Below are 21062 nucleotides of genomic sequence, written 5' to 3'. Positions count from 1 at the left end.
GTTATCAATTCCCATATCTTCCATACTATATATTGACGACGGCTGGGTATTTAGCCTGAGGGGTATCAATGGTATGTTGTCTTGATTTCACAACAACCTTTGAACCCCTGCGCTGAATATGTTGCCTTGAACGTTGATGCTGCATACTTTTTAGTTAAAGGTGCTCTAAGTGATGTCACGCGTTTTTAGGCCAAAACAGTTTGTCACATACAGCAAACATCTCCTCACTATCCGCTAGCTGCCTGTCCCCTGAACACACTTTAAAAAAACGCGGTCTCTGTAGTCGCCACAAGCTCCGAAAACGGCAATAAAAACAAACTGGTGCAGCCTGGACAACAAATCATAATAAACATGCTCTAGCCAATAACCGACAAGAATGATTTTAAATGCGCGTTCATGACTGTTTCAGGAAGCACAAAGGGTAGGGGGAGGAAGAGGAGGAGGGTCTAGCTAGCCTCTGTTTTGTTTGACAACACTTCGAACGTCAACAGGACGTTACATCACCCAGGATCACTTAGAGCACCTTTAAGTTTGCTGAGTATCATTAACTGCAAATACATGGTCAGTTGAATGGTACCTGTCATGATTGCCTCAACCTGTCATCACCCTGTGTTTTAATATGATTGTACAAAAATTGAATTGCCCATATATAACAGCTCATATATATCACAAGGTATTACTATGGTACCTTGTCTAGAAAAACATTGTAATACCATTGCCAATTGCTTGTAGTTGCTTCTCTAGTTGACTTGTGCTTCTGTGTTGTTCCGCCCAAAACCTGAACACCTCCTGCTCTCTGTGGCTCTGAAGATACCCAAGTCGGGTCAGCCGTTTCTGCAGTTCCAAAACCTCATGAAAGACAGATTAAAGATTAAATTAGATGATTAAGTGTATTCATTCTTAAGTCTAAAGATTATCTCCTATTAAATATTCATGGAGAAAGAAAGCAGAGAAATGCTCTCACCAGGTAGTGACGTGTTTTAGGTAGACACCTCAAGTATGCGTCATTATGTGTGAGGGTTGATCTGGTGACCCTCTGAATGGTGACAAACTTCTGTGACAGAAAGAGTAAACTGAGGATGGAAAGAGAATGAACTTTGAAAATTGAATTTCTTAACTGTTGATTGCAGACACCGATAACAAATTTGGGCACAGCTTTGTTGAAATCTTTGTTGAAACTGAAGAGACACGTCTGATGTCTTTTTCTCCAGAGAGAAATCTGACATTTAAGCTCCATTTGCTCTGCATTTAAGCTAATTTCTGTCTAGAACATTTGAGATTTCATTTGAGATTTTTAGCTTATGTGTAAGCATTCCCATTTCAAGGGTCCAGTGAGGACCCCTGTCTTCAGTAGAGCATACAAATCGAATAAGAAGTAAACATGCAACCACAGGAAGCCATTAACTGCAACAGGGACCAATTAGGCCCCAGCAGGTGTCCATGGCTTGGCCTGCTTTGGTCCCAGCTCATCATCATGAAGTCTGGACAAAGTTTTTCAGGCAGAGCTGAGGAAACAACAGGGCAGTTTCATTTGCTCAGCAATTTGTACCAAAGGTTTCCTACTGGCAGCCCATAAAGTCTTTTATAGCTCTCCCTTTGTCCTCCTCTTCAGTGCTGGTCATTAGAGGACACAATTACAGCCCACTGAAGAAGGCTGGCTTTTATAGGAGGAGATTGATAAGCCAAAGACCCCTCCCCCACATCCTTACCCCCCAGATTCTACCTCTTATTGTCCTCAACCCAGACGGCCAAAATCAAAGTCAATCACAAGTCCACACCAACTGCTTCCCCTATATTACAACGACAGGTTTCCTCAATCCTCTAGACTTTAGTAACACTTCAAAGTGGCACTGGGAGAGACACATCTATTCTCCTACAATGAGTTGCACTACAGCATTCTAGATGCATTTTTGCTCAAGAGAATGCTCTGTGGCATTCACCTTAATGCTGTTTTGTATACGTTTTAGCCTAACTTCACTTCAGTAAAAACACTTTTTTTGTGGTTAGAGGTGCTCTCATAGTTAAGACTTAACTTAATGGAATTGAATATATACTTTGGCTCTAATGTTTCTCCTAAATTTCCTTAGGTGGAATAAAAATATACACAAGAGACAATTTAGACATTTGTTGACATTCAGTAGAGTACAGACTTATAAAATCTATGTGGACAGTACAGGCCATTTTATTAGGTCTTGGAATAATTTGATGGGAAAAAAATAAGGTTAAGTTCTCTAACTTTTCAACATTTGATTTCAATTTAGTTTTTTTTTTTCAACTGCTTACACACAAAATCCTTACTTGTAACACAATGTCTGAAACCTGACACTCAAACACCAGAACACACCAAACTTGCAAAACCATACACTAATTATTGGCCTTCGACTAATAAAACACTTTTTGCAAAACACAGCACACAATTCTCTATGTAGCACACAAAAATCTAACAGTAAGTACAAACCCGATTCCAAAAAAGTTGGGAAACTGTACAAATTGTGAATAAAAACAGAATGCAATGATGTGGAAGTTTCAAATTTCAATATTTTATTCAGAATACAACATAGATGACATATCAAATTTAAACTGAGAAAATGTATCATTTTAAGGGAAAAATAAGTTGATTTTAAATTTCATGTCATCAACACATCTCAAAAAAGTTGGGACAAGGCCATGTTTACCACTGTGTGGCATCTCCTCTTCTTTTTATAACAGTCTGCAAACGTCTGGGGACTGAGGAGACAAGTTGCTCAAGTTTATGGATAGGAATGTTGTCCCATTCTTGTCTAATACAGCCTTCTAGTTGCTCAACTGTCTTAGGTCTTCTTTGTCGCATCTTCCTCTTTATGATGCACCAAATGTTTTGTATGGGTGAAAGATCTAGACTTCAGGCTGGCCATTTCAGTCACTGGATCCTTCTACGTAGCCATGATGTTGTAATTGATGCAGTATGTGGTATGGCATTGTCATGTTGGAAAATGCAAGGTCTTTCCTGAAAGAGACAACGTCCGGATGGGAGCATATGTTGTTCTAGAACTTGGATATACCTTTCAGCATTGTTGGTGCCTTTCCAGATGTGCAAGCTGCCCATGCCACAGGCACTCATGCAACCCCATACCATCAGAGATGCAGGCTTCTGAACTGAGTGCTGATAACAACTTGGGTTGTCCTTGTCCTCTTTAGTCCGGATGACATGGCATCCCAGTTTACCAAAAAGAACTTTACATTTTGATTCGTCTGACCACAGAACAGTTTTCCACTTTGCCACAGTCCATTTTAAATGAGCCTTGGCCCAGAGAAAACGCCTGCACTTCTGGATCATGTTGAGATATGACTTCTTTTTTGACCTATACAGTTTTAGCCGGCAACGGCGAATGGCACGGTGGATTGTGTTCACCGACAATGTATGTGATGCAGTGCCGTCTAAGGGCCCGGACATCACGGGCATCCAGTATGGTTTTCCGGCCTTGACCCTAACACACAGAGATTGTTCCAGATTCTCTGAATCTTTGGATGATATTATGCACTGTAGATGATGATAACTTCAAACTCTTTGCAATTTTTCTCTGAGAAACTCCTTTCTGATATTGCTCCACTATTTTTTGCCACAGCATTGGGGGAATTGGTGATCCTCTGTCCATCTTGACTTCTGAGAGACACTGCCACTCTGAGAGGCTCTTTTTATACCCAATCATGTTGCCAATTGACCTAATAAGTTGCAAATTGGTCCTCCAGCTGTTCCTTATATATACATTTAACTTTTCCAGCCTCTTATTGCTACCTGTCCCAACTTTTTTGTAGCTCTCATGAAATCCAAAATGAGCCAATATTTGGCATGACATTTCAAAATGTTTCACTTTCAACAATTTATCTATATTCTATTGTGAATAAAATGTAAGTTTAAGAGATTTGTAAATTATTGCATTCTTTTTTTATTCACAATTTGTACAGTGTCCCAACTTCCCAACTTCGGGTTTGTATTTTGATTTCCTTTTTCAAACACTTGTTTCTGTCCAACTACACATGGATGATGTATTTCTTTTCTTTCGTACTGTGTAATACTGTATTCACAATCACAAATGCTTACAGTAAAAAAGTAGTTTGGTTTCAATCTTGCTTTCGTGTTTGCCATGAATTTCTCATTTAACATCTCTCTGCCAATTACTTTCAGTCTTGTACAGAAATGTACAAAGGAGCTCATGAAAGAAGAGCTTTAGGTTTTGAATAACTGTGTGTATATGATATATCCAAAAATAGAATATTGTGGCAAAGTTGTTTGCAACGTAAGACAAATGTTTGCTTTTGACATATGTTTGTGATATTTTGAATGCAGTGCTTCATTTTGCAAGAGACGTGAGGCATTTTGCATTTTGTATGTCAGATTCTTGGATTTGTGTTTAAAATTTTGAAAAAAAAAAAAAAAAGAGGCAAACTTTTGAAAATGTGTCTAAGCAGTTGAAAAAAAACTGAAATCGCTGTCTAAGAAAAAAAAAATTCTCTCTTTTCTTTGTGAGTTTAGCAAGGTTAGGGCTACAACTTTTTCAGGGTCATGCAGCCACAGTAAGGAAATGTATACTGTATAATTGTCCATACAGTTGCTGGTAATGTTTCAGTAGAACACTGTCATGACTATTTCAGCACAGAGACTTCCTCTCATGCTCTGATGGAGAGACAGGAAATGGGTACCTTTTATTTGAAATGTTAATGGCTGATGTAGATGATGTGTTTGATACTCTAACGTATGGGTATGTGTATGTTGGGTGGGTCTGATTGGCTTTTGCCAGAATGTCTAGGAGCTCATTTCAGATGGCAAAGGAAGTTTGAAGCTGACATGTGAGTTTGGTTTACAATAAACACCCGTAACAACATTCTACTATCCCATGCAGAAGGTCACCTTATTTGTAAGGGACACTGAATTAGTTATGTAGGGGAAGTGGGCTATATCCATATTTTTTAATTTAGTTTCTTTTTTTAGGTAAAGGTCCAGTAGCATAAAAGCTTGTTTTCCCCCCCTTGCAGTGAAATGTGAAGTGATTCACAAAGTAGTTCTAAATGACCTAGCTCACAAATAATTTTAAATGAGAACAATATAGTTTCAGTTCTGCCCACCATTTAAATACCATTATTTACAATTTCTGTTGGCTAAAACAATAGATTGATATTTTAAAATGTTACCTTACCAGTTTTATTTTATTTTTATTAACCAGTTGCCAAGACAACATTTCTCATTTAAATTCATGTTAAACTTGATAACTAAAACTGAAGAAAAATAAAAACTATATACACTGATTAAAATAATAATAATAATAATAATGACAAAAACACAACAAGATTACTAAAATTTAATCTAAAATTAAAAATGCAAACAAAGGATATAAAACAAAACTAATTCAAAAATATTAATAAAAACTATAATAGTATCTAGATACTAAAATAACATAGGTTGGAAAGACTGATATCATATAGGTAAGTGTGATAAAATGACAACTTACCCCAGTGGAAAGACTTCAAGGGTAACTTGTGAATACACAGAAATATTTTCAAACGTAAAACTATAGCTACTCTAAGCTGTTTACTTTTCAACTTGCCAATGTCTCCCTTATAATCAAATCTGATAAAGAACAACTGGGAAGAAATGCTTAAAATGCCTTAAATATAAAGAGATCCAACGGAAAGCAATGCAACCTGGCCCTGCATCTGCATCAATATGCATACTATCCACCCTATCCGCCCTAAATAGTATTGAATATTACTAATGTCACATACTAGATAGATAGTATGCACATTGAGACGCAGGCCAAGTGTTTTTTTTTTGTTTTTTGTTTTTTTTTCGTTTTTTTTCTCAGTACTGTCTCTACTGGCTAATTTTTTTTATAACAGCTACGCTTGCTTTATGCTCTTTGTAATGAAAACAATGTGATTAGTCATCGATGCCAGGAGGATTTACCTGCTCTTTAAGTCCTTTCCTGAGATTGGAATTATCTGGATCATGAGGCTTCATCTCTTGTCTTTGTCTTTGAACTTTTTCCCTCAGTAATGTAGCATACTGATATGAAAGCATGTCTTTCAAGCGGTGTATTCTGTAGTATGTCTCTAGATGGCGCTAGATTGTAAGAAAAAGAGAACGAAAGCATCAGCGTGTGACAGAGCAAAAAAAGAGAACACTTAATTTGTGAAACTTGTCAACTCTTTTATCCATACAGAATATTTCTTCATATAACCTATTCATGGAGAAAATAAGATCTTATTAATATGTCAAATTGATCTGAAAATATGAAAAATTAGATCTGATTATTTGGTTGCATTGTTTGATTGCTAATACACTAGGCTATAACTGATTAATTTGACACAATTTCCCAAACCATGTATTAAATTCTCAAAACAAAGACACATTTCTCAAAACTATAAACATGTTTCACTTGTTTTCACACATTCCAATTATCTTAACGATTTCTGCAAAACTGTACACAAACATGCCCTTATTTTACAGTGGTTTATCCATGTTCTCCTTCAGAAAACACAAACAAATAGTATAATTAACTCAAGTGTAACTATGTAAACTCAAATATTCACACATTTATCCATCAGTAAACATTCAGTAGCAAAAATTATGACACACCAATCAATCTCAGGATATCGGGATAATATAAACAGGAGCTGATTGTGCTTTAGAAATTGCATCCTATTTGTGATTGTCAAATTTATTTGTAGCCATTTTTTTTTTTTCCCGATGTGCTGTATTTTTGCAGAACTGAGAGATGACTGCCTACGGATGGTAGAGAAAGTCTTTTGTCAGAAGAACAAGAAAACTGCTATAGTATTAATGAAATTTGGCTGAAGGTGCAGAGGATGGCGAATTTATTTCCTTATGTATTACTGTAATTGACAGTATACTGTGTGTTGCGTACACATTATATATTTAGTTCTTTGGTTTTTGAACTTTTCTTCTTCTTGTAAGATCAACTACTTCATCTAGCTACTTTCATCTCCTGTAGGATCACTTTACAGTTCATTTTACTCTATCTGCACTCTTTCATTTATGTTGTATAGCCTACTGTAATTGACACTGAGCTGCCAAATTATTCTTGAATACCAATAAGGTATTTTTGTTACAGTGTTATTGATCTCACTAGTGTTCAGGAAAGTAGTCTGTGTATTTGCAGGTGTTGTGTCATCTGAGGCCAAAGTTTGGCCACGTACACACTGTAAGTTTCAGGAGTGACAATCGCATTTAAATGCAGGGGTGAATCCCCTAAATTATCTTTATGTGTGTACGGAAAAGGACTCACTCTCGAAAATGCGATGATTGACAGCTTGGAAACCATGTAGCGACTTTCTGGCGTCTACTGTATATCGTGTTTGGTATCCGTAATCGTGACCAAAGTAATATTAAAGTGACAAAACACTCGTTATTTTCAGCAATTTAACTAAACACACTAACACAGTCGACGGAGGCGTCGCGTTTTGTTTATATGCTTGTATTAGCCAGTTTCATACAGCGCGCGAAACTTATTCTGTGTTGCCATGGTCACTCATTATAAGCTTTTTAGGCTTGTTGTTTGAGCTCGTCTCATAAAGCAAACGGGTTTATGGAGTTATTAAAGTGAGCAGACATGAATCACGATTTTCAGCATAAAGCATTTGGATATTATGCTTTCCCTGTGATTCGCCGTGCATACACGTGACGGGAGACACACGTTACATCGGTGCACGTAAATGTCATTAACAACTAGTTGTTCAGTTCGGTTCCGTAGGCTACACACTGCATTGAATTTCTGTAAATGCGGTTGTTAATACCTGTATTTTTCGGGAGTTAATACGGTTGCAGAATGCGGTTGTCACTCCCGTATTTTAATGAACTGTGTGTGTACAGAGCGCGATTAAGCACTAAAAGGTGAACTGACAACTAAATTTAGCTGCAGTGTGTATGTGGCCTCTGATTTTAACAGAAGTGAATACGTTTTTGACTGAAATATTTGATTTTGACGTGGAAGTTTGATGTTTGTACAAGTTGGTGTGTTAGGAGATTGAGTTTTCAGTTGAGACCCGCCCCCTTTAGTTACTCTTGCTATGTCCGACAAGCCATGCTGATCTCTCGCCACACATTATGTTCTCACACAGTGAAAAATACATCGCGGAACCGATCATCTCTTCCTACTAGTTCATTTATAGCATCAAATAAACATGAATGAACATCATAAGGAAATTAAGGAATGTTGTTTTAATCACGGAAAGACGTCAGTACACACCTTTTTTCAAGTTCAAATCCATCTATGTTAATCTGCTAACTCCCCTGATTGCTTTGTCGGACAAAATAGCGGATTCGGCATTATGATTGGTTAGATCACCTGTCAATCAAACTGTTGGCGAAGGGTATAGAGGGTTTGCACGTGACGTCACCGTCGACCATTACGACTGCGGTCACGCCCACTGAATGGCAAAAGACTGAAGGGGCTCACACACTGTACGCGAAGCTCAGCGTCGCCACGTCTTAAAATTCGAACGCATTGTTTTCTATGAGTGTATGCACACAGGCGGCGACATATTCGGCACCTGTCCGCGGCGCCCAGCTATGACTCGCGTCATAACAATGCGTTCGAATTTGAAAGACGTGTCGCAGCGCTGAGCTTCGCGTCCGGTGTGCGATCCCCTTGAGCGGCAAAGCCCCCGTATCTCTTGTTACACTACAAAGGAAATGATTCCTGTAACGGCGTGAGGCGGAACTCACAAGAGGCCCCCCAATCACACTGAAAGAACCCGAGCTTCCCCTAGTGGAATGGGCTCTAACTCCTATGGGGCATTCAGCACCCAGACAGTAGTAACACAGGTTAATGGCATCGACTATCCAACATGAGAGATGCTGTTTTGAGACCGGAGACCCTTTGGTGCGGCCACCAAAACAAACAAAGAGCTGATCCGACTGCCTGAAAGGCTGTGATCGCTCCACATAGGTCCTCAATGCCCTGACAGGGCAGAGTAACTCTAGCTCTCGTTCATCCGTAGAGGAAGGAAGAGCAGAAAGCGAGATGACCTGCGCTCTAAACGGGGTTGAGAGCACCTTAGGAACGTAGCCATGCCTGGGTTTCAGAACGACCTTAGAGTCATTAGGTCCGAATTCAAGGCATGTAGGGCTCACAGAGAGGGCCTGCAAATCGCCAACACGCTTGACCGATGCTACTGCAAGTAGCAGAGCGGTTTTCAGCGTCAGGGGCCTGAGGTCAGCTGAACGCAGCGGCTCAAAGGGGTTACCTTTCAGGGCCCTGAGGACCAGAGAAAGGTTCCAAGTGGGAATGGTGAGGGGACGAGGTGGATTTAATCGCCTAGAACCCCTTAAAAAACCACAAGGCCGTTTCAACCCACTTATTGGCCAGCAATAGGAGCATGGAACGCTGCGATGGCTGCTACGTAAACTTTAAGTGTTGAAGGGGTGCGCCCCATATCCAAACGCTCTTGGAGGAAAGACAGTATGAAGGATATGTCACTCTCCACAGGGTCTATGTTGCGTGAGGAACACCAATCAACAAAGACCGACCATTTTTGGGCGTAGAGGCGTCTCGTGGATGGGGTTCTCGCCTGAGAAATGGTATTTAGAACGTCCCCGGGGAGGTTAGCCGGCTCCCATCGAGGGACCAGAGGTGCAGAGCCCAGAGCTCTGGCTGTGGGTGCCAGATTGTCCTGTTTGCCTGAGAGAGGAGATCCCGTCTCAGGGGAATCTGCCAAGGGGCTCTCGTGGAGAGCTTGAACAGCTCCAAGGACCAAACTTGGCTCCTCCAGAGCGGGGCCACCATAAGGACTCTGTGTTTGTCTTCTCTGATGTGCCTGATGACCTGGGGGATCAGTGCGATCGGAGGAAAAGCATAAAGGAGCATACTGGGCCATGTGTGAGCCAGAGCATTGACTTCCTTTGAGAAAAATGTTGGGCAGTGAGAGTTGTCTTCTGAGGCAAAGAGGTCTACCTCTGCTTTCCCAAAGAAATCCTAAATCGTGAGAACCATCTGGGGGTAGAGCATCCACTCGTCTGAGGGGATGTTGCTCTGCGACAACATGTCCTCGCCCAGATTGGTCTTGCCAGGAATATGAGTCGCTCTGAGCGACTGAAGTCTCGGCAGAGCCCATTCCAGAAGGCGTTTCGACAGAGCGCATAAGCGGCTGGATGAAAGACCGCCCTGGTGGTTTATGTACGACACCGCTGTCATGCTGTCTGATTGGACTAAGACATGGCGTCAAGTGAGCCTGAAAGGATTGAAGGGCTTTCATCACTGCTAGCATCTCTAGACAGTTGATATGTAGACGGCTTTTCTCGTGACTCCACGAGCCGAAGGCCGGTCTGCCCTCGCACACAGCGCCCCAACCCGAGTTGGAGGCGTCCGTTGAGAGCACCGTCCTTCGTGAGACCGCCTGCAGGGGTACTCCAAGACTGAACCAGGCAGGGTTCAACCAAGGTTTCAGGGCTAGAAGACAGACCCGATTGACCTTGAGACATAAGCGGCCGTGCCGCCAGGCGTTTGGAGGAACCCGGAACTTCAACCAGTACTGAAGATGCCGCATCCGAAGAAGGCCGAGCTGCAGCACCGGGGAGGCGGAAGCCATCAACCCTAGCAACCTCTGGAAAAGCTTCAGAGGGAGATAGGCTTTGTTCTTGACTGAGGCCGCGAGCTGCCGAATCGCCAGAGCACGTTCCGGCGAGACTACTGCCGTCATACGGACTGAGTCGAAGACTGCCCCCAGAAACGAAATTTGCTGGCTGGGGCACAGCGAGCTCTTGGCGAAGTTGACCCTGAGACCCAGACATTGCAGATGGCTGAGGAGCATGGATCTGTGTTGTTCCAGCTTGGCTCGTGAACGGGCTAGAATGAGCCAGTCGTCGAGATAATTTAGAACCCGGATTCCCATTTGTCTCAGAGGGGAAAGCGCCACGTTCATGCACTTGGTGAAAGTGCGAGGAGCCAGAGACAGCCCGAAGGGCAGGACCGTATATTGGTACGCCACCCCCTCGAATGCGAATCTCAAGAATCGTCTGTGATGGGGGGCTATCTGGATGTGAAAATACGCATCCTTCAGGTCCAGCGAGCAGAACCAGTCCTCGGGGCAAATGTGCTCGAGGATCTGCTTCAGCGTCAGCATTTTGAACTTCCGTCTCATGAGGGAGCGATTCTATGCCAGACTCATCCAGTGAGCGGAGGAGTTTGGCCTGGAAGACCTGGAATATGGCCATTGTATGGAGCGCGGAGGCAGCCTGGTCCGCCGAGGTCTAAGCCTGTCCAGCCAGGGTAGATGTGGTCCGGCAGGGCTTGGAGGGAAGGGCCCTCTTCGTCTTCCATCCCATAGCCGCGGGAGGACAGAGGTGAGCTGCCACCGCTTCTTTCAGGGGTGGCAAATGCTCGTATCCCTGCTCTTCGGCGGCGTCAACGGCGGTGAGGGCAGAGCGATGCGTCGTGTGGAGGCGGGCGGAGTACGAAGCACGCCACGACTTTGTCAGCTCCTCGTGGACCTCGGGGAAGAATGGAGCTGAGCGCTGGCGAGGCGCTTGGCGGCTGCCTGGCAGGAACCATTCGTCCAGGCAGCTGCGAGATGGCTGCTCTGGAGGGGCCCACTCGAGGTCCAGCTCTTCCACGGCTCTAGACAGGATGCGGAAAAGCTCGGCATCCCTGCCTTTGTCGTGCTCTATGGGCTCCAAAGGAGGTGGGGGAGTGAGATCTTCCGGCTCACCAGCCCATCCTTCTGCTTCGGAGGCCGCGAGGGACTTGGAGTCATCCTGTTCGTCGTCCGATCCTCCAAACGAAACAAGGTCAATTGCATCGGCAGAGGGACGCTGCTCGGGTCGGGAGAACAAGACTTGAGAATGTTCCCTTGGGGGAGAGGGTGAGACACGCGGGGGCTGGGCTGGCGTGAGCTCACTCAACTCCGGGCGCTGGATCGCTCTACCCCGCTGTCTCTTCCTAGCCGGCTCGTGGGAGGAAGGAGATGGGAGGGCGCGAGCGGCGAGATCGCCCTCTGTGAAGAAGGCGACCCGCGAGCACAGGGAACCGAGACTCATGCTCTCGCAGTGCGGGCATGAGACTCCAGCAAGCACGCCATCAGCGTGAGACTTGCCCAGGAAAGCGACGCACTCGCTGTGTCCATCGTCGTCGTGCAGAGGGACTCTGGATGTGCCACATGAGTGGCGCGGCATTTGCATCAACGCCGCCACCGTGATAACGGCGATTGGGGGGCTCTTTTTAGAGTGGCGAGGGACGTGGAAGCTCTTACGGAGCGGTGAAAACTGCTGTTATGCTCTTTTAGAGTGCCAATAAGCAGGCAGATTTGCTTTATGTATTTCCCCGCCGTTGAAATCAGGCAAATATAAATGTCAGGAAACACGACTCCAGGCTGCATGTCACTATCCATGGATTAGGTTTATTTGGCAAGTTGTAAGAAACACTTTCGAGTCTAACCTTTAGTGTAATTCGTTTGTTTTACTCGCGTTTACGCAGTTTCCCCTATTAAATCCAGTCACGCAGCAGCTTCTTTTGCCAATCAGTCCAGCTGAGGGAAAGCATTTTCGGTGGGAAAGTGACATCGATGCATACCCTCTATTGAAAATGAAATAGGCTACACTGCAACATAAAACGTGTTAGTTGCTACAGTAACCACCTCTTAATTGGTTAAATTTACCTATTTATAAAGACAATACATGTAATTTTACTGTAAAATTTATGTTTTTAAAGTATGAATAGCCTAATGCTGCGTTCTTAATTACTGTAATTTCGAGATGACAACACATGACGTTTTACTCTGAGTCTATTGTCCATTTTAGTTCTGGCAACCACAGCTGCCAATGTGAGTAATCAAACTGTAAAAGATAATCAAATAAATTATTCTTTTTTACAGTGCCACAGTGCAGTGTCTATTGATAGTCTATAAAGTGAGGAAAGTATACTAGCACACTGTGATCTTTTTCTACATAGGTGAGGTTTCTATGGACTTCACTTTGTGTCTATGGTAATCAGCAAGAAAGTGTGACAGTTGACAGTGTCTGCACCTGGGCCTTTGTTCTGGCATGTCTTTCAATCCATCAAGGCATCCTGATTACTAATTGGGTTTATTATGTGCAGCTGCAATTTAATGCCAGTTTAAACAGACAGTCTTAGACTTTGAGAGTGATTTGACATGATGTTCTCTCTACAGTTCATATGAAGCACATTCTGATGGTCATTTAATTAGGAACAGAATACTGATAGTACCTGATCTAGAAGAGCTTTTCGTTTTCTCTCAAGGACTTGATCAGAATCCACAGCATAAGTAGAAGTCACTGCCATGTGGCTTTGCTGACTCCTCTGCTTCTGACGTTCAGATAGACTGGCTGCCTTTTGAAGAGAAAATCACACTTTGATGACAACACACAACAGCAGCTGTGCTCTTGTCTTCTCTTGTCAGAGATCAGAGCACACCAGTGAGTAATTGCATGGGTTTTCCTGAATTGGCCAGTAATCAGTCTCAAATGGTAAAGAAACTAAGCTTGTACGATTGAAGAGCACAAATTACAGTAATAAGCCACAAGATGCTGTTTGTAACAGTGATTTTTCCATGGCTAAAGGATGTGGGTCATTCCCATCCAGTACATTTTCATGTCCCTGTCATATAGGCCTAACAATATATTGGATAAAATGCTAAACTGCAGTTCAACTGCAGACCACATTAGTTCTTTTACAATTAAGTGAAAATAGGACTGAATTTCACAATTTTGGTTTTAGCGGATGTTGCTATTTTTGAACTAGAAAACCTCTAAAATGAAAATTGATGACTTTAAAAAACAAAACAAAACAAATATATATTTATTTATTTATTTTTTTTTTTATACTGATGCAATTGTAATCTATTATGACCAATTAACCAAACCAGCTCCTTACATCATACTCCAGAAAGGGACATTTTTGTGGGCAAACAGCAAAACATCAGTAAGTATTAGCAATGAATTTGATGAACTCTGTCATATTAAGGCCTCTTTTCACAGACAGGGCTTAGACTAAGGCCTTAGTTCAATTATAGGATATTTAAGTAGCTTTTATAAATATAGTATAAATATATATATATATATATATATATATATATATATATATATATATATATATATATATATATATATATATAATATAAAATTAATAAAAAAACAAAACAATGACACTGATATTTTAAGATATGTCAGTACAAGTTGCTTTCAGTTAAAACAGCTCAAACATGCATTTTAGTCCAGAGTTAAGCTTTGTCTGTGAAACCGGGGGTTAGTGTATAAGATAAGACTACTTTTTGTCTACAGAAATACAACCTTAAACCTGTTGTGAATGGAGACTCAGGCAGGGGATCCAAGTGCAGCGTTTATTTAATAACAAGAGTGGTCGTACAGGCAGGGTCAAAGCAGGAGCAAACAGGAACAGTGAGGAACAGGCAGAGTCGTAGTCAAGGGACAGGCAATGATCAGGACAGGCAGCAACGGGTCAAAAACAGGGAACAGGCAGTAACGGCAACAGGGAACAGGCAGACAGGGAATACAGGAAAACGCTCAGAATTGTAACAACAGTTAAACAAGACTTCGCAGTGAGGTGGTGTGAGTGAAAGTCCTTTATAGTCCTGGTAATGATGTGCAGCTGGGTGTGGTGATCAGTGTGAAGTGCTAGGCTGTATGTGGCAACAGGTGTTTGGTGGGGTGATTATGTGATAGGTAGAGAGGATTGTGGGAAGTGTAGTCCGGGAACTGACAGGAGCAGACGGTGATCATGACAAAACCACACAAACATTAATTTTTAGTTTTTTAAGTTTTTTCTGCAGAACAGGAACAACCTAAAACACCTTAAATAACTTATTGCTTTTAAAAATGGCAGCAACAAAAACAAATAAATGTATTTAATTTATTATAATAGCTGGAATAAACATTTTTTCCCCATAAATAATAATATATGCTTCATGGTGTTTTTATGTAGAATGTGCACTCATGGTTGTGTCATTTTACAGTGGCTTCATGTGTGGCTCATACAATCAAAATTTTGAGGTAAAACTAATTTCTGTCTTGAAAACTCTTGGAGTGTTTGGCATGGTAACGGATATGACAGTGTTGATATGTTTGGATTTGGCGGAATAGATCTGCTACACTGCTGTTGGTTATTGCTGCGGCTGCAGCTGCAGATTAAGTACGGGATTTGCTACTGCCAATACATACACAACACGCTGCTGTGAGCAAGCAAGACATGCTGCTGTTATACAAAATAGCATACATGATTTACCCATCCCAGGTGAAAAAATATACATTTCCATAATGTTCTTGAAGTGCTCTATTTCCGCGCACTAATTTTGTATTTAATATGCTAAAAATCATTCAGTAACACTTTATTTTACAGTGTCATTGTTGCATGCATGTAGTAACTGTAGTAATAACTAGAAATGATGCATAATTACACGCAATTAAAAAATAAACCAAACCCTCATCCTAACCCTATAGTAAGTACATGTAGTTAATTATTTTTACTCAGTACTTAAATGTATAATTACACTGTAATACTGACACTTTAAAATAAAGTGTAACCAATTATTCTTTTGTACTTCTTAAGATAATCTTAAGAACATCTAAGTGTACTCAACTGTGCTATTTTGAGACACTATGAATATTAACTAAAATGTGCTTTTAACATACTATCTCTGTATTAAAAATACAAAGTTCTGGCATGAAACTCTAATGGGCAGGCTAATAGGTCCTTTAACTCAACCTGCTCGTAATCACATCATTATCTATAGGACACAGATGATTGGTTCCTGCTGTAATAGTAGCCAATGGGCTTGCGAGCTCAATCTTCAAATACATGTGTAGCTTTTGCCTAGTGCAGCACGCTTCCAGTAACCCTCCACCTTCCCCAGCTCCACCTGTATAGATCTGCTACTTGTAATTCATGCACACTATATTGTCCAGCAGCAGCATGTCTTACTTGCTCACAGAAGCGTGTTGTGTATGTATTGGCAGTAGCAAGTCCCGTACTTGCTCTGCAGCAGCAGCAGCAGCAATAACAGCAGCAGCAGCGTAGCAGATCTAGTCCACCAAGTCCAAACATATCAACATTGTCATACCCATTACCATGCCAAACACTTAGAGAGTTGTCATGATAGAAATGTATTAAATTACCACTTGTACACTTGAACCCACTAGTGTATGAAAGATGGGTTAATTTGTACTACAAGTAGTAACTAAATACATTTTTTAATACAGAGATAATATGCTAAAAGCACATTTTAGTTCATATTCATGCAGGTGTCTCAAAATAGCACAGTTAAGTACACTTAAGCCACGCACACATTTAACGATTGTAAGGCCGATTATGAATGTAAATTGATACTTATGACTGATCGCACTCAAACGCGTCCAGTCAGAGCCAGTTGCGTTCAGTCTGCGATTACAGTTGGTGTTTAAATTCCATGTGTAAGTATTTAAATCTGCTTCAGTCGCAGGAAACAGTCTTAGAATGTTTTAGCTAGTCGTTATGTGTGCCCGGCTTTAGATGTTGTTAAGTTTATCTTAAGAAGTACTAAAGAAGAATTTTTAGTTTATTAAGTACAAAATTAGTGCGTGAAAATAGAGCACTTTAAGTACATTATGGAAGAGTTATTTTTTTTCGCCTGGGGTAGCAGATCTAGTGGAGCTGGGGAAGGTGGAGGGTATCTGGAAGTGTGCTGCACTGCTAAGGCAAATGCTGACCAAGTATTTGAATGTTGAGCAGCGAGCTCATTGGCTACTGATACAGCAGGAACCAATCAGCTGTGCCCTACCCTTACGTAAGGAAAATATATTTACCAATATATTTCTTAAAATATATTGTGATATATTGTAATATATTATTTTCCCTTTTTATTTTCCAATATATTATATTTTTGAATACATTGAATAATATATTGATGATACATATATTATACATTATATTATATATTCATGTAATATATTGCAATATATTGCAAAATATACAAATGATTGCCGCTTTCAATATATTACAATATATTGAACATGAATATATAATATATGTGTTTATATATCCCCAAATATATGCAATATTATATTTATAAATATCCACCAAATGTATTTAGATTTATATGGGAAAATGTTTTGGTAATATATGTAAAAATATAGTGCCTTTTTTGGTTTTGATAACAATATATTTTTTTATATGTATCATTATATATACATATATGGTCTATGCATATATTGCAATATATTGAATGATACATAAGGAATTACTTTTCATATATTGAAAAATATGTGATAATATATTTACTAATATATCATAATGTACGTAATTTTATATTCAGTAACATACTTCATAATATATATAGATTTATATGTGATCAGATATGGTACTGCATGCATAATATATTACAGATAGATTTACTCATGCAGTATAAACACATATATGTTAAAATGTATTATGTAACACATTTATTATATTTTATAATAATTTACATTTTAAATGTTTTATATTTTCAAGTAAGTTAACAAAAGCACACCTGTATGTATTAACATTTCTACCAAAGAGACTATCACTGTGCTGTAGCGTGCACAGTTGTTACTTTGTAAATAAAGTTATTATAGTCTTAATGGTGTTCAGCCAATCATAAAGCTAACCACAGACTCTACTCTTCAGCACAGTGGTAACCCCAAAAACTCAAACATACCAGAAAACCTTTTAAATTCCAAAATAATACAACTTAAACACTAACAGATCTCCTCCTGTATCAATATTGAGCAAAACACATGAAATAGCACTTAATTTTAACATTTACTTTCCTTTAACAGTCAGAAGCAAAGCATGCTGGGAACTAGAAGTCTGTTGTAACTACTGATTGTTACTCATTCCATGAATGTGTGGATATATATGTACAATATGTATATGTGTACAATACATTCACATTTATATGGGAACATGTGTGTGCAATATATATACACAATAAAGGATAAATCTTGATGAATTTAATGCTATTTTTGTCTTAATTTATACATATTTTATATGTATCAATACATGGTCAATGCATATATTGCAGTATATTGAAAAATATAAGCACTAGTTTTCCATATATGGAAATGTATTATGTAATACATCGTATTATATTTTGCAGTATATTTCCATATATTTTTGTTCCGTAAGGGTATAGAGAATACTGTGATTGGAAGCAGATTAAGGACCTATCAGACTGTGCCATCTAGAGTTTCATGACAGAACTTTGTATTTCATTTATACATTAAAATACACAGAAAGCCAGTAAACTTTTTGTTAGTCTCTGTTCAGCTTCCCAGAAACCCATTTCTGTTATTTGTCAACATCTCAATACACCACTGTCCAGGACAGATTATTCCCTCCTGCTGACACTCACTTCTTATGTAATACTGGCTTCTTATGATGCTGGGCACTTATTGTTGCACAACTCTTCCTGTGCACCACTGACTTAGGAATCCTCTGCAATTATTGGCAGGTACAACACTGGTTAAAGTTTGACATGAACTACATAGTTAGAATTGTTTCAAAGGTTTCAGAGCATACTTGTGTCCTGTGAATTCAGAAATGGGTGGGGTATGATGTTTTTTATAACTTAATTTTTTACAATAATTAAAAACTTTTCCCACCATGTCTTATAACAGTACAGTAGGCTACTGTATAAGAAACAGATGCTAACGAAAAGATCTCCCCAACTTTTTTGCCAATAAGCCAACAAGAATCACATTATGAGACAAATACCAGCATGTTAAGCAAGCATATAAAACACAAAGGGAAGAGCAGACTGTCCATTTCCTTGTACAGGCACTTCATGAGTTTGTGGCGTCCATCTCTGGAAAAGGCCAGGCGAGCTGGCAAATATTCCTTCATTTTATAGGCTCTGCCCATTTAGTAAGTGGATGCTTTGTGATCATTCACAAAGAACATTAGAGGAAGGCAGTATTAATCAATTTGTTGCCACAGCAACAAGAGAATTGTGAAGGGGTACATACTGTAGTTATCTTGTCTGTTAAATAAGGAATTGTCATTGAAGGATGGCTGGAAGTGGGCGCTTTAGCCTGTCGTCTGTGTCAGCCATCACGAATCAAAGCTAGGCAGTTTCACACAGCTGGACAATACAAGTGCAAATATTGAGAAACTTAACAAATTCTGTTTTGCTTTGATTTCCCTTGCCTAATTGATTGTTTTTTTTTATGACTCCGTAAACATTTGTAGCGATGTACAGTTATTAATCAATTTATGGATGAAATATGAATATCATAATTCAGAAAGCTTTATGACGTTCATATATCGACCCAACGGGGAATTAAACATATATGGTGAATTAACTACAACAAATTATAATCAATCACATATATGATTAGTTCTGGTTGAATAATTATGTGGAAAACTATCAGTTCGTCCACCGAAACGGACAATTATCCACAGATTATCATGACAGAAATGTTATTCTCGGGCCGGGAGACTAACTTTCTATCATAGCCTTCAAATATAGAGCAAGGATATTAGAATCAGAACGTTAAAGTGACTCGGTTGTTGCTAAAATGAGCAAGTGAACAAAAAGCATGGATAAAATGAGTTTAATATACGAAACGGGTAATACACAGGTTATACGGCTAAATGGACACAAGTAAATACAAATACATACAAAGTAGAGGGAAAGGCAGAAACGAAAGAGATGATCAAAGCAGGTCAAATTGCAACAGTTCACCTTTAAGAGCCAGCAAGGAAACTCAGTATTTAAGATCGTAAAAACGTTATACTTGCATAGGTTAGTCAGGGTGCTTGGAGTTTTGGAGCGCTCGGTTTGATAGTTGCTTCTTCTTCCGGAGGTTGTTTCGGCGAAGTTTCAAACGAAGGTTTAACTGTTGTAATATGACCGGAAAATAAAGAAGAGAGTCCGTCTTGACGGCAGGAACTCGTGCAGAAAACTTGTGCCACCAAAAGACGCGTGTCATGGTGTTTTAAAGACAACAAACCAGAACGCCTTACTGATAACGTCCTCCAATGATAGCGTTGCAATTTGGCGGGTTTCCACATTCCTTTGTCCTGTCTCCCGAATAAATTTATGGTATGTTGAATCAGTGCATTTCCTTCATAGTATTATTAAACATTGAACGATGCATTTGGCAGAAATGTAACGTACATGAGTGAATAGCTCGGATTCACAGCTTTACGGAGAGATCAAACTCGACAGGTGTCGCTCGTCATACAAAGAAGATACACTTTACACTCTATTACTATCGTTTAACATGAAAACTAACCTACTACAGTCAATTCTACGATTCTATACTAGTAACACATACATGCAGCGAGCACTACAATGGCAGGTACATTCATATTTGCAGGTATAATATTTGTGTATACAGTCTTTGTATGTGAGTGTGTGTCTGTGGGTGCGTGCGTGTATTTTCTCTTTTTATGACCGTTTGGAATTCGGGCCTGTCTTTCGAAACCCGATCCGTGGCGTTCGCATCTCCTTTGAAGTCACAGAGGAGAGGTTTGGGACTTATCGAAATAGTCATAAAAAGAAGGTCTCGTGATCCATTAGTGTCTGCCGGGCCGGAATCGATGTAAGATTTACAAACCAAAGTTCCGTGAATTGAGGCTTAAACACAGTTTATGGTGGGACCTGCTCATCCTTGAGACTGTGCAGACCCTACACATTTATATTTTAAATTATTATTTTCCAGTAATGCCTTATTACAACAAAATGTATAATGTGTAAATGTGTTTAAATGTTGTCATGCATGAAGAACTCTCACACTGTCACTGATTCCCTTGAGGCAAATGAACCGTCACACAAACCGCAGCGCACACAATCTCCTCCGGTCCAGAGACATGATAGCACAGAGCGGATCATATGCGTGAGTCGGTGCAGACCACAAAGCGTATCGGACCCATTTGAATTCTGCACAGAATGCTGTATTTTAAAGTGATTTGGAGGAGATTAGAAGGAAACGGATGTTTTACAGAGCTCAACGTCTCTGGCCAAGCTGTGTTATAAACAAAAAGCTACTGGCTATTTTAAAAAAAAAAGAGGAGTAGCTGATCGATATGTCCCAG

The 21062-nt window shown here is 40.1% G+C and overlaps 1 protein-coding gene across 2 annotated transcripts in view; it reads right to left on the bottom strand.

Moving 5' to 3' along the window:
• si:ch211-130h14.4 (uncharacterized) overlaps positions 1-21062 on the bottom strand; it is a 42329-nt gene that overhangs the window by 17674 nt on the left and 3593 nt on the right. For both annotated transcript variants that reach the window (XM_067386699.1, XM_067386698.1), the window contains exons 3-6: positions 13218-13340; positions 5942-6097; positions 965-1054; positions 714-849 (exon numbers count right to left, since the gene is read on the bottom strand). In XM_067386699.1, coding sequence (XP_067242800.1) covers positions 714-849; positions 965-1054; positions 5942-6097; positions 13218-13340 — 505 coding nt within the window. The remainder of the gene's footprint in view (positions 1-713; positions 850-964; positions 1055-5941; positions 6098-13217; positions 13341-21062) is intronic.

Source organism: Chanodichthys erythropterus, chromosome 5 (genome assembly GCF_024489055.1).
Source record: "Chanodichthys erythropterus isolate Z2021 chromosome 5, ASM2448905v1, whole genome shotgun sequence".
NCBI lineage: Eukaryota > Metazoa > Chordata > Actinopteri > Cypriniformes > Xenocyprididae > Chanodichthys > Chanodichthys erythropterus.
This window is presented reverse-complemented; position numbering and strand designations above follow the sequence as displayed.